This window comes from Onychostruthus taczanowskii, unplaced genomic scaffold (genome assembly GCF_017590055.1).
Source record: "Onychostruthus taczanowskii isolate IOZ18803 unplaced genomic scaffold, ASM1759005v1 scaffold9, whole genome shotgun sequence".
Taxonomy (NCBI): domain Eukaryota; kingdom Metazoa; phylum Chordata; class Aves; order Passeriformes; family Passeridae; genus Onychostruthus; species Onychostruthus taczanowskii.
Genome location: NW_024506993.1, coordinates 1,850,320 through 1,864,298, shown reverse-complemented (window position 1 = coordinate 1,864,298; position 13,979 = coordinate 1,850,320). Strand labels below are relative to the sequence as shown.

At 44.3% G+C, this 13,979-nt stretch overlaps 1 protein-coding gene across 1 annotated transcript in view; it reads left to right on the top strand.

The window, feature by feature from the left end:
• The window catches only part of CNTN4 (contactin 4), a 132,356-nt gene that overhangs the window by 62,782 nt on the left and 55,595 nt on the right, over positions 1–13,979 (top strand). Inside the window, exons 6-7 of the mRNA XM_041425712.1 lie at positions 3,801–3,903; positions 4,515–4,699. Coding sequence (XP_041281646.1) covers positions 3,801–3,903; positions 4,515–4,699 — 288 coding nt within the window. The remainder of the gene's footprint in view (positions 1–3,800; positions 3,904–4,514; positions 4,700–13,979) is intronic.

Below are 13,979 nucleotides of genomic sequence, written 5' to 3'. Positions count from 1 at the left end.
AAATAAAAAGATAAAATAAACAATGCAATAAACCAAAACAACACTGACAGAGTCAGAACACAGCCTGACACCCTGTTGGTCAGGGTGTTGGGAGCAATCCAATTGGAAATGTGGCTGCAGCCCTCCTGCAGTGTCAGGGGTGGTTCTGCTGGAGCAGGGATCCTAGACAAGGGTGGAGTCTTCCTCTGAAGATCCAATGGAAGAAGAGGCAGCTGCTGTTCCTCTGGGAAATCCAGTGGAGAAGCCGTGCTGGTGTTCTAGAATCTCAGATTATATCCAGGAAGGAATGCTTGGCTCCTCCCTCTGGGCTCACATCTCCCAATAGGATTCTGTAGTTCTTATCAGCCATGCAGTGACATTCAACAGCCTGTTATCAGCAGATGTCCCCCAGAGGGAGGAGTGGCTATGGAAGGGATAAAGAAAACTGCCCCCTTAACAGGAGACAATGCCATCCAGATGGCAAATAGAATCCAATTTGCTTGGCAATCCAGGACATGAAGAGTTTTCCCCCTCTCACAGTTTTTCAGTGATGCTGGAGCTGGGGCTCAGACTCATGGACAGCCAAAGCTGTTCTCCCCACTGCTGGAGCGACTCTGAGAGTCAGGCAGTAATTACAAAAGAAAAACCCAGTGGGAGTTGGCCAAAGACAGGAAACAAAATAGATTTTAGAGTCTGGACATAGCAGTTTTTCTCATTTTATGCAGCCCAAAAGTGAACAAGGGCACTTTGTTGTTTCGGTAACTGTTAGCTCAGCCTGTGTTTCCCAGCAGAATTAGAGCTATTATTAGTGGTCTGTGGAATAATACAAAAAGGGAGAGAAGAAAGCAAAAGAGGATTTCTAAATTTATACAGACAATTGATCTGTATCATTATCATTTTGGAGCAGATAAGAAAAATATATTTGCATGTTAATTTCCAATTAAAATTAATTAAAATGTCTCTGTTTAAAGGCTAACAGTTGGGACATTTGTTCCAGGAATAGAAATGCAATGTTAGCAACTTCTCCTGGAAGAAGATCCACTGTCACCTCGTGGGATTTGACAAAAATTCCTTGCTTGGAAAATGCAGGCTCTGTACTGCAGCCTCCTGCCCATCAGGTTGACACAATCCCTGTGGATGGAGTGGGAAATGCTGCTGGTGATGAGGAATTGTCACAGCTGGACTGGGAGGGGTGGAGGTGCTGCTTTTCCAGCTCTGCTCCATATCTGCCCTCCCTTTCAGGGAATTCTGTGTTCCCACAAACACAGCAGCAGCAAATCTGTCCCTCTGAGTCCACAGTGAGCCATGACATGGATGGCAGAGAGCAGTGTTTAAATTTGCCTTGTGCTAACAATTGCAGTTATGAAATAATCTTTTTTAATATACCAATAATAGGAATTTTTTTTCAAGCCCTACTGGAAGAGGTGGAGAGGAACTTGGTACAAGGGTGCAGTGATAGAACAAAGGGAAGTGGCTTTAAACTGAAGGGGCAGGGATAGATGGAGAAGGAATTGTTCCCTGTGAGGGTGGGGAGGCCCTGGCACAGCTCTGGCTGCCCCATGCCACTCCAAAACCTGCTGGGACCATCCAGATGTTGAGAGATGCTGCTTCCCTATTTCTCTTTAAAATGTGGGATTTGCCACGCCAGGATTGAAACAGTAACAGTGGGAAAGGACCAAAATAGTCCTGGAATAAAATTGCCATCAGCAGCAGCTGTATGGGCCAATTAAACTGCAACGTTTCACAGGTGTTGTCAGGAAATGCATATCAAATCCTCAGACAAATTAGCCTCCTCCTGAATTCCTGGGACTTTCAGCCAAAAAAAAAAAACAAAAAAACACGTTTTTAAGCTTTGAAATTGGAAGAAAGACACAAAAGCCTCTGAAATGCCAGCACATGGAGCAGCTGATGTGCCCTGACACCGGGAGTGCTCTCCAAGCCACAAACCCAGGCTCTGCTTTAGCCCTTTATTTCCTCCTCCATCCCTGCCACCTGCACAGCTAAGTCAGATGTTCAATCACCCAGGAACAGCAGGAAAAATGAGGATTTTCTGCATGGAAATGATCTTGGATTCAGGATGGAGATGTCTCAACTGCTCTGATGTTGCTGCTATAAACAGGAGACAGCAGGACTCACTTCATACCCTGTACATATTTGTGGAGATAGGCAGGGTGTCATTGCAGCTGGAGCCTTGTGGTTTTGCCAGGTACAAATCCCGATTTTTCCAGGTGCAAATCCTGATTTTTCAGTGGATGGAGTTCACAGTGAGGCTGGGAGAGGCCAGAGCTGCAGGGCTGAGGGGAGTGGTGGCTGTAGTTGGTGTCCCAGAGCCCCAGGGAAACATTCCCACCCCACTGGGGGGTTTTATCCCCCTGGAATTTCTCAGCTCTCCAGGCCCAGCCCAAGGCAATGAAATGGGAATAAAGAAAAATTGAGTGAAGAGAAGGGGGAAAAGATCTCCACAAGTTCTATCAGCTGCTGCTTTGGAGACCACAGGGCAGTTCTTGGCTTGATTGAAGCTCACCCAGCAAATATTCAGCACAGGTTTTGGAGAAATTTAGGCAAGATTGCAAAAATTTAGCAGGTCCCAGTTGGGAAAACAGCATTTTGAGCTTTGGAGGGTGCAGTGTTAACATGCAGAGGGCCAGTGTGTGACATGCTACATAATTCTTGTTTGTATGGTTTGTAAATGCTGGAATGTCACCAGGGAATCCCAGATTTCCTGTTTCGTGTGCTGGGCAGGACACGAATATGGGGAGAGTATCCATATTTTTAATAAATGCATTTACATTTGACAACAGAGGCTGTGCAGCAGCTACTTTGTTGAACATTTATTTGCAATTAATGTGTTGGAAGAAAGATGACATAACCTGCTCTTGCATCAGAACAGGGAACATTCAGGTCAGCAAGCAGAGGTGGGCTTGGTGTAAGCCTCACACTCAGCATTTCCAGCTTCATCTCTGGAAAATTAAAGGAAAAAAACAGGATTTTCTTGCATCCAGTGTGAAAAGCAAGAGCAGTCAGCAATCACAGGCCAACCTCAGCAGCTCTGACGTGCCCCAGTGTCACTGCAGGCTTCTGCTAGCTCATTTCTGGATTTTTGGGATTCTCCAGGGCTGACCCAGCTCCTCTCCTGCCTTGGCCACCATCCAGGAAGTGCCGCACTGTTGAGATTGGAACTGCAATCATCAATTAGCTGATAATCACTATTGGAAGAATTATATGTGCTGGGTTTAAGACAGTGCAGTGGCTGGAAATGGAGCCATTTGTCAGGGGTATAATGGCCTTTTTATGTGCACAAATTTTTAAACACAATTTCATAAAGAGGCTGCCACGCTCCGTGATTTACTGGGGCAGTAAAAAATAAAGAAATTACCCGAGGAGTAGAAGATCTCCGTGCATTGAAATCCTGGAAGTTAATAGAAATATCTGTGTTAACTCCAGGGATTTTAAAACTTTTTTCCTAATGGCTGTTTGTTCCACGTTCCATTTCTAGAAGATGCTGAACCTCCCTGATTATTGCTCCCTTTATTTCACAAGTTACCTGCAAAAATCCTGCATATTCAAAAGCAAAAAGTAACAGAGCCATGAAGAGATTTTAATCTTTGGCAGATGGTGTGGAGAGTTGGTTCAGCTTCTCCTCTGGCAGTAAATGGGAAAAGAGCCCACACTCCACGGCTGTTAGGAACAAGCCATGTTTAAAATGAATGGATTAATTGGGCAAGTAATGATGTATAGAACAGCTCTGTGCTAGCACGGGAACACTTGTGAATTTACTGCTGAAATTCAACCAAGCCTTAGCATCTCCTTTATGTTCCCAGGGGTGATGGGAGAGTACGAGCCCAAAATAGAAGTGCAGTTCCCAGAAACTGTTCCATCTGCGAAAGGCACCACGGTGAAACTGGAGTGCTTTGCCTTGGGCAAGTAAGTTTGGATCCATTATTATTATTAATTATTATTCCTGCAGCTCCTCACGTTGGTGGTGCTGGGTTTGTGGGGTTTGCAGCAGTTCCTGACGACCCACTTCCCTCAGCAGGAATTACTTGTGGCCAGTCTTCAGAGCAGCCACGGGGCTTGGGGACTCTTCTTTCTGGAGTAAACACTGCCAACACTTCCAAAATGTTGGGACTGGCAGGAAAATCATCACAAAATGGATGGTTTGGTTTGGAAGGGACCTTGAATCCCATCCAGTACCACCCCTGCTGTGGGCAGGGACACCTTCCACCATCCCAGGCAGCTCCAAGCCCCGACTTTTGGGCACTTTTAGAGCAGCCACAGCTTCTCTGGGCAACCCCTGCCAGGGCCTCCCCACCTTCAAATGGATGTGTTTTTACAGCAGAACCCCAAATTCAGCTGGGTCAAACCAGCATTTTAATAATAAGGTGTCTCCTCCTTATACACCGCCATAAACACATTCCCGTTTATGTTCCACATAACCCACCCATAATAAAACCCCTCTGGACCCTGTGCCAGGCCCCTCACTCTGACCATGGCTCCCTCTGCCTGTGTTATTGTGCTTTCTCTCCCTTGCTCAGCCCGGTGCCCACCATCAGCTGGAGGAGGGCGGACGGGAAGCAGCTGCCCAGGAAGGCGCGGAGGCACCGCTCCAGCGGGCTCCTGGAGATCCCCAACTTCCAGCAGGAGGATGCCGGGCTCTACGAATGCGTGGCTGAAAATGTCAGAGGCAAAAACGTGGCACGGGGACAGCTGACGTTTTATGGTAAGCAGGCTGCCCGCTTTCAGGGCTTTTTTAATGCAGTCGGTGCAATCTGCAGTAAATATTTTGCGAGGACGTAATTTCGCCAGGATATTTTTGAAATGACTTTCTTTTCAAATGGCACATCTCGAGAAGGGTGTAATTTGAAATAAAACCTGGCTGAATGGTGCATATTAATTGAGAATCAGAGCAGCTGGAACAAAAACACATCCCCAGAAGGACATTGGCATGGAAACGTGCTGGAAATGCTTAGAAAAGGACTTTTTCCTTCTCGTGGCTGGGAGGGTAAGGCAGGAAATCTGGGGGAGCATCCTCGTGTTACAGCTTGGAATTTGTGATGTATGGTGTTGCCCCAGCTTTTGTGGATAAATGTTAATTGCTGATAACCAATTAAGAACAGCTTTCAAGTGGATCAGTGATTGAAGAACAGGGGGAGTTGGGATTTAACAGTGTCAGGGCAGAGCCCTCTCCCCTCCAAGGCTTTCTGCAACTGCTCTTCCCTGGCTGCAATCACAGCCCTTGAGCTAGGCACTGTGAAATGCCAAATTTCAGCCTCCTAGGCCTGCTCTGTTAAATAGAAGAGGCGTTCATCCCTCTGATCCTGCTGCCCATCCCCAAATTTTTGCTGGGAACAGCCCACAAAGCAAACTGGAAGTGTGGCTTTGCCTGTGTAGAGGTGAGTGGGAGCTGCAAGGAGGGGATTTAGGGGCACAAGGGGCTGGGTTTGGTACCAAAGTCCTGTTGGAGATGTTTTGGAGAGGAGAAGCTGCAGGTTCCACACCCAACAGATGGGCAGAGACCTCCAGAGCATCCAAAAAATCCTGGTTGTGTTGCTCCCCTGGTTCCATCCCATGTTGTTCAGAGAAAATATGGACAAAAATTCCGAGTTTTCTCCCCCAAATGCTCCTGAGCTCCTGTCAGCAGGGAAGATTGGGTTGAACTCCAGAGATGAGGAAAATGGTTTTTGATTTATAATACCTTTGCCACAGAAAAAGAGTTTGGGAGCCAACCCTTCTGGCCAAACTGAATTGAATTTGGTGGGTAATGTAAGTTTTGGGGTTTTTTTAAGTAGGGATGTTTTCAAATTGGAAATATCTCTGAGAGAAATTTCATTTAGAAATCAGAACTTTGGGGGCTTCCATTTCAAGTAAACATTTCTCCTTTTAAAACTGAGGGAAATATAAAATGAGAACATTAAAAAGGAGTGAAAGAACAAGAACAAAGTGAATTTCAAGTAAACATTTCTCCTTTTAAAACTGAGGGAAATATAAAATGAGAAAACATTGAAAAGGAGCGAAAGAACAAGAACAAAGTGGAAGTTTTCATGTTAAGGAAAGAATCTGGGGTTGATTTGAATGGGTTTTAATTTTTTTAATTAGATGATTTAAAGGTTCCTTTTTCTGTGCTGTGTTTGTCTCCTGGTTTTCCCCATGTGGAGAGTAAATTAAAAGACTCATCAGTTGTACAGATTTGCTGTACCCACAGCCAGAGCTGCCTTCCTTGGAAAGCAGCAAATGGAGCCTTTGGAACACGCCCACCATAGCATATATCGAGTTATAATCTCATTATTGTAATGAATTTACCACTCTGGATCCTACACAAAAGCTGCCACTGTGGCTCCTGCTGCTTTTCACACCCATTGTGGCATTTCAGCAGGGAATCCCGAGGGTTTTTGGGAAGAGGAGTGTCCTGCTCTCAGTCTGTCATGCTGGGAACTCTTTCCATCTCTTCCCTGGGAGAGGAGGAATTCCCCAGGGAGAGGTGGCAGACAGGCGCCTCCCCTGCTGCAGGTTTTAAAGGTAATTCACTAAAACGTCATCCTTCTTGTCTTGAGGATGGTGATTTTCCAGGGAACTGGTTGGGTTTTTTAGGGTAACTTGTGTTTTGCAGCCAGTACTGAAAATAGATCTCTTAAAAAAAAAAAAAAAAACAAAAAACCAAACAACCCAACTTGCATTCTGTACTTTGGGCTCTGGAGTTTTGCAGCAGAATTTTTTAAGGGAAAGTAACTTATTGTAAACTTTTATACAAACAGTTGGGGGAAAGAATTTCTTTATTATTTACTATGAGAAATGGTATTTCGTTGTTGAAATACACCTGTAATGCTGGCAGAGCTTTCAAGCTGCTTTTGCAAGGTCAGAGCTGCTGCCTGGAGAGGGAAATGCTCTGGAGGTGCTGAAAGGTGCAGGTTTGAATGGACTTGAAGAAGAAATTTTTTATCATCAGGGTGGGCAGCCCTGGCACAGGGTGCCCAGAGCAGCTGGGGCTGCCCCTGGATCCCTGGCAGTGCCCAAGGCCAGGCTGGACACTGGGGCTGGAGCAGCCTGGGGCAGTGGGAGGTGTCCCTGCCATGGCAGGGGTGGCACTGGGTGGGATTTAAAGTCCCTGCAGCCCAAAGCACTGGGGGCTCAGCATGCTCTGGGTTATCAGAGGTGCTGCCCACCTGCACTGATGTGCTCTGCAGGTCACACTGAGGCCCTAACATCTCCACTCCTTTAAACCCAGTTAGCAGCCTCTGTGCATGGCATAAAATAAGAAATGGAACTTCAAATTTGCCTGCTCACTGTAGAAAACCCAGCGTTGTCAGCTTCTCTGTGTGCTGCTGGAAGTTGCCAGGGAGGGTTGACTTCTGCTGTGTTTCACTCTTGTATCAGAGTTTATTTTCTCCTCCCTTAGCATATCAGTGACACTGAAGTGGTTTGACACCCTTGTTGCAGCAGAAAAGGTTAATTAAACGTGCAAGGTCCGTTCTTGCTGCATTTTCTGCTCTCTGGGCCCCTGCAGCAGGCTGTGTTTCACTGCTCTCCCCAAACACTTCTTCCAGGGCTGAGTCCCCCGTGATGGATCGACCTTCCCATGGAAACATGGTGCTGTTAATGCAATTACAGAGCTCACTTCTGTTTCCTTGACTGATGGAACTCTGAGTGACACATTTCCCTGCTGGGTCTCTTGCTCTCCCTGCTGTCCCGGCCTCGGGTTAATTCCTGGCAAAGGCTCCTGCTGGGATTCTTGGGGCTGTCCCGTGCAGGGCCATCAGCTGCACTTGATCCTTGTGGGTTTCTACCAACTCAGTATATTCCCTGATCCTGAATTACCAAATTAGACTTCTCAGCCTCTTCTTTTCCACCTTTTAGCAGCTCTCAGTGCTGGTGCTGCCTTCCTGGCCTGGCAGCTTTTTCCCTGTGCTAGCTGCATCCCATGGCTGAGGCAGGAGAGGTCCCCAGCGGGACCCAGGGTTCTCTCCTCTCAGATTCTCCCAGTTTCTCCAGATTCTCCCAGGGCTCTCCACACCCTCAGCTGTGTGTTTTGGGATGCGCTCCCATTGACCTGATTGTATTTTTAATCTGGCTGCTCATAAATTTTGCATCTGCTAACCCTCCGCAGGGCTAAGATTTATATCCTGAGCAAACAGCAATGCCAACAATTATTTTTTTCCTGGCAGAAGTACAGTAAACAGATTACCTTAACCAGCTAATTTAAAAAGAAATTGCCTTTTTTGTTCATAATGCCAGCATCAAGGAGATGCTTATTTATTATTGATGTTTAATTCATGGTAAGTTTAGATGCTGTTTCAGCCCAATCTTCTTTTGTTGGTATTTGTGACCCCAAGGCTGCTCCATCCCTGGGTTTGAGCTCCTTGGGCTCTGCTTCCCTATGTTGACTCTGATGAGTCAATGCAACATCTTGAGATCCCCCTTCCCAACAAAATATTTCACCTGACTTACAGAAAATATGAAAATTAGCTGCTGGTTGAACGTGGGGCTGGGAGTGACAGCACAGGGGAGGGCTGAGGAGCTGCCCCACCACTGAGAATGTTTGTTTGCTGGGATTTGGCCACAAAACATGGGATTTGGCCCTGGCTTTCCAGTCAGATCCACGCTGGGAAATATCCAAGCTCCAAAGCAGCTCAGCTGGAGCCAGCACAGATGGAGGTGCTGCCTCAGCATCACCTGTGTTGCCCCAGCATCTCCCATCCTCTCCTGCTCTGGCAAGGCAAGGAAAGGAGGAAAAAATTGCAGCTCAAATGCTTTCCAAAAGTGTCAGCACAGCAGCATCTGCCTTAGCAGACAGACAGACTTCTCTGTCACTAATTACAGTTCTGTGCAGCGTTTTCTGAGATATTCAGCAAAACCCATTCAATTGGCTGGGCCCCTTTTCAGATTAAATCCTTCTCAAATCTAAGTCCCACTAGGAATTTGTGAGGCTCCTTAATTTTGCAGTGAAAAGAATCCTCCTTTCATCAGTGGGCCTGTGTTTTATTTGGGCAAAGGCCACTTTATGCCACTCTGTAAAACAGCCTCAGATGTAAATCAAATTATGCTCTTCATTATGGCTGGAGTCTATGAAGGAAATTTGCACAAGTGAACATCAGGCAGTTTTATGTCTGCTCAGTTTAGGTCCCAAATCACAAATAATTTGCTGAAAATTTGAATAAAGTGAGTTTCTGGACTGATAAAAAGACAAGAAAATTCCTGTACATAGTGCAAGTGCATTATTATTGTGTTATTAATATATTATTATTAACTTTCTTTCACATCACTCACTAGAAAACCCTGTTGTCACCTTTTACACAGGTAAGAGTTAGTACAGGGAGGAGTAACTCTGAGTTTTGAATTCTTTGCTGCCCAAGGGAGGTCTTGCATTCAGAACACAGAACACATTCCTGCTCAGAGCACAGAATTGTTTCCTATCAGCTTGTCCTTTTCCAAGGGATTGCTGGAACCCTGCTCCCAGAGAAATCCAATTTTTGGAGATTCAGAAAAAGTCTCATGTTGTTATCATTGTTACTTGGAGAAACATTTCTCCAGCAGGAGAAGTAAAAATACAAATAGGGTGAAACACAAATAGAAATGAAATGTGAAGGCTACTCATGGAACACCCCACAGCTCCCTTGCACCCCTGAGCAGCTGCAGTTTAGTGTCAGGATGGAAAATACCTAAACCCATGAGGAGGGTGTGGGTGTGCCTGTAACACCCACAGCCCACAAAAACTGGGGAAAAAATCCTCTAATGGTGCAGAACAGGAGGTAAATGGGAGGAAGGGACAACTGAAGGGCTTTTATCAGCTGGGTTAACTCCTTCAGATTTTCCTCTGGTGTTTAATATTTTAGTGCCAAGCAGAACTCCAGGCTGGGTTGGCAGGGTCAGTCTTGTAGAGTTTCCAAAGACTCAGCCAAATGGAGATTTATGGTTTTTTTAAGGCACAGCATTCCAGCAGATTGGTTTGGTGCAGGATTTGCACACCTTGGAGTTATACAGATTTCAAACAGTCTTTGAGGCCAAGAGGAAGGAAAGGAAGAGAGAGGAAAAGTGGCAACTTGAGGTCTGGTTTCACACCCCTGTGACCTTTGGGAAGGAAATAAGTCAGGATCTGAGGGGTTTGTGCCCCTGTGTCCCCATCAGGGGCAGGATGAGCACTTCTCTGCACAAGCCTTACACACTGGCTGCACTCTTTATTTCCAGTTACTCATCTGCTTTTCCCATCTGGTTGTTTTTTTATTTTGCTTCTTACACTTGGCTTTCTGGTCTTTAGACTGCTCTGATCCTGGGCTCAGTCTCAATCTCCTTAGAATAGAGATGGTAATGGACGAGTCACTCAGCCTTTCATCTGCCATTAATGATGAATTGCACAGCCTGCACCAGGTCATCAGCTGCTAGAAATTGGCTTAGGAACACTGAAATCAATACACACCAGCTGAGAATTGGATTCTGGATATGTATTAGCACCTCATTTGCTTGAGTCTTTTTGGTTGTTTTGAACTTACAGACGATTGCAGAGTCCTACAGGTTTATTTCTGGTTTATTTCTCGTATTTCTCCTTTACTTCTGCGGGTTTGTTACTCATTTCTGAGGTGATGCATCATCACCTGCCACATCATTTCATTTTCAAGTATCTTTTAGGACATGATTTCCAGTTCCTATTTTGCATTTTAATTTATTACAGTGAAGGACAGACTGTCCCGGGACTTTTTTGTCTTAGAGAAGTAAGAATATATTTGGGCATATTTTCCTAGTCACCTGGTTTTAACTGTCCCACTTTCTGTTGGTGAAGACTGAAAGGTAATCAAAGGTAAACATGTTTTCTTCTCACTATTTCCATCACTTTTCTTCAGTCCCCTGAGTACAAACTCCAGAAATCTCCTAGGAGGGGGGATTTTTCTTTAAAGCAATCCTTATGTAAGAATTATGCTTATATCTCTAAGCTTTTTCTTTCACTTTATAGATTTAGCATATGAATTTTGCTTGCAACTCAGATGAATTCTTAATCAGCTTCCAGATTTTTCCTCCAGGATGTTTCCAAGGCCAGTACTATCTTAAGTACTCCAAGCAGGACCAAAATATCTCCTGTAAAATAATTTCTCTTTGGTCAGCGCTGCCGAAACGATCCAAAGGACTCTTTTCTAGACCAGTCACAAATTAAACCTTGTCATCATCTCTGAGAACGTTGCTATACCAGAAAATGTTGTGGAGAGGAGCTGGTTTCATCCCCTTATCTGAATTATTTTAATTATCATGCCTGAGATCTCGTGTTGTGCTACCTTGCTCTGATCCCCGGTGGGCGCCTGCCAAATTCCATTAGGTTGTGGCCACTCTCCTTTGTTGGCTCACACATATTTGCAGCATGAGCCAACCCCTGGGTATTCCCCAAGATGAAGCCAAGAGCTTCTCTCTGCACTGAACTGTTGAGAGGAGAGCTTGACCTAATTAGAAAAAACTCCCAAAGAGCAGCAGAGAACGAACTCCTGCCGAACAAACGGCTCGGAGCTTTTCGCTGAGATGTTTTTTTTTTTTGACCTGTGCTGCTCATTTTGGAGTTGTCTTCCCCACAAATGGCTTTGGGGTTTGGAACTTTAACCAGTTCAGACCACTTGAGGGGGTTAGGGTGGTGTGGATGTGGCTGTGGCTCCTGGGTGCTGTACCAAAGGGTGATGTGAATTTCATTTGGGGTGGCAGCTTCCAGCACTGCACGTTTCAGTCTCAGCACTCAGGGCAGGAGTTGGGATGAACAACCCACAAACCACCCCAAAAAATGCCTTTTGGAGAGAATTTCCCTTATTTGGGGAAAATTAGGGTTTCCCTTATTTGGGCAAAATTATTATTTCCCTTATCTGGGGAGTCTGTATGAAATGAGGATGAATTCTGAATTTTCTGTCCTCCTCTCCACGGGAGTTATCTTTGTTTTTCCGGAGCACACACTCGGGTTACAGAGCACGGCTTACCATTCATGGCTTTTCTTGATTTGCAGATTAATTCCAGTTGTTTTGTCTGGGTGGTTTTTTGGTTTTTTTTTTTAATTTTGTTTTCATATGGGAAATCTTTAAAACAGCGCAGCAAAAATAAAAAAGGCAAATGGATGTGTGTGGGTTTTATAGAGCTCCTTTCATGGGATCATAAAATTCCCTTCAAAATGATGAGTTAGATGCTGTTAGAATAGTAAATATGTAAATTCATGAGTAATTTGCAAATGTCCTTGAGCCACTGAACCCGTTGCAATTGCTCAGCTTGACGGAATTGTTCAAGTTCTTACTCCAGATGACAGAACTGACTTTCATCTCCCTACATTTAAAGGCTTTCCCTTTCCTATCTCTTTGGATACAGACAATAAACAAGCTTAAAGTATTACAGGGGCATGAGGGGCAGCCAGAGAAATAAACATCACTCACTTCTCCTTTCCCTTCTGCATTGCCAGGTTGCTCAGTTCACTTTTTTTTTTTTTTTTTTTTTTTTGGAATTCTTTTGGAGGTGAGGGGCTGTGGGAAACTCTCCACCTCATCTCTGCTTTGTAGGCACGTTCAGGGTGCCAGGGGTGGGGTTAAACACAACCTGAGCTCTCTGAATTTGGATTTTCAGCATCCCATCATCACAGACATACCCTCTTTTGGGTATAATCATGCCCACTTGCCATTTTGATGTGATTTTTTAAAATTTACCCTTTCAAGCCCATGTCTGGGCCCCTGTCCCTATCCAAAGGAGATGTATGAAGTTGTTACCTGGCTTTGAGAAATTTTGGTTTTTTCTTTTATCTGATTACACAGGCAAAAGTATTAATCAGGTTCTTGGAGACCTCTGCTGGTAATACCATCCTGCTAAGTCAGATGCTCTTATGTCAAAACAGGGCAAATGCCCATTAAAAAAATCAGAACTCTCTTGGGACTTTCTGAATAGTATTATAGATATATTGATATACTAGTACTAATGAGATCTTAAATAGATTGTATTGTACATTGTAGAAATATCTGGACAAAGGGTAAGTCTTAAGGAAGTTGGGTTTTGGGTGGTCTTCAAAACCCTGTGGCAATTTTAATGGAATTTAGTAGAATCTGGCTAAACTCAAACTCTATTAAAAAAAACAAACTGCTAAAATTATGTAAAACACAGTCAAAATTACAATCTCACAAGTGGCTGAAAAGTGCCAGTGCTAGTTTTCACCAAATTCTGCCAAAATTTGTCTCCAATATCTGCTTGTGGCCTTTCTAGGTTTATTCAGTCATTGATACAATAATTGGGTCCAAACATTTTAACTTCTTGTGGCAAGATATGGAGATCTGGCCATAATCAAGACAAGACTGAGAGCCTGGACCTGAAGTAGTGCCTGTAACCATGCAGAGTTACTGGAATAACCTCAATTTCAATGCAGAACTAGTTCTAAATTGCATGTTTTGAAGTCTGAAGCTAAATTTTAGAGCTTTGAAGCCGAAGTTATAGAGACCCTGAGGAGGGAAATGTCTCTGTTTGTTTTGGGTGGTCTTCAAAACCCTGTGGCAATTTTAATGGAATTTAGTAGAATCTGGCTAAACTCAAACTCTATTAAAAAAAACAAACTGCTAAAATTATGTAAAACACAGTCAAAATTACAATCTCACAAGTGGCTGAAAAGTGCCAGTGCTAGTTTTCACCAAATTCTGCCAAAATTTGTCTCCAATATCTGCTTGTGGCCTTTCTAGGTTTATTCAGTCATTGATACAATAATTGGGTCCAAACATTTTAACTTCTTGTGGCAAGATATGGAGATCTGGCCATAATCAAGACAAGACTGAGAGCCTGGACCTGAAGTAGTGCCTGTAACCATGCAGAGTTACTGGAATAACCTCAATTTCAATGCAGAACTAGTTCTAAATTGCATGTTTTGAAGTCTGAAGCTAAATTTTAGACCTTTGAAGCCCAAGTTATAGCTGAGACCCTGAGGAGGGAAATGTCTCTATTTGAAAGACCAGGTGTGTAACTGCTGCTTTGTTTTTGCAGGATGAGCAGGGTTTCTGAAGCTACTCTCTTTTTTTTTTAAG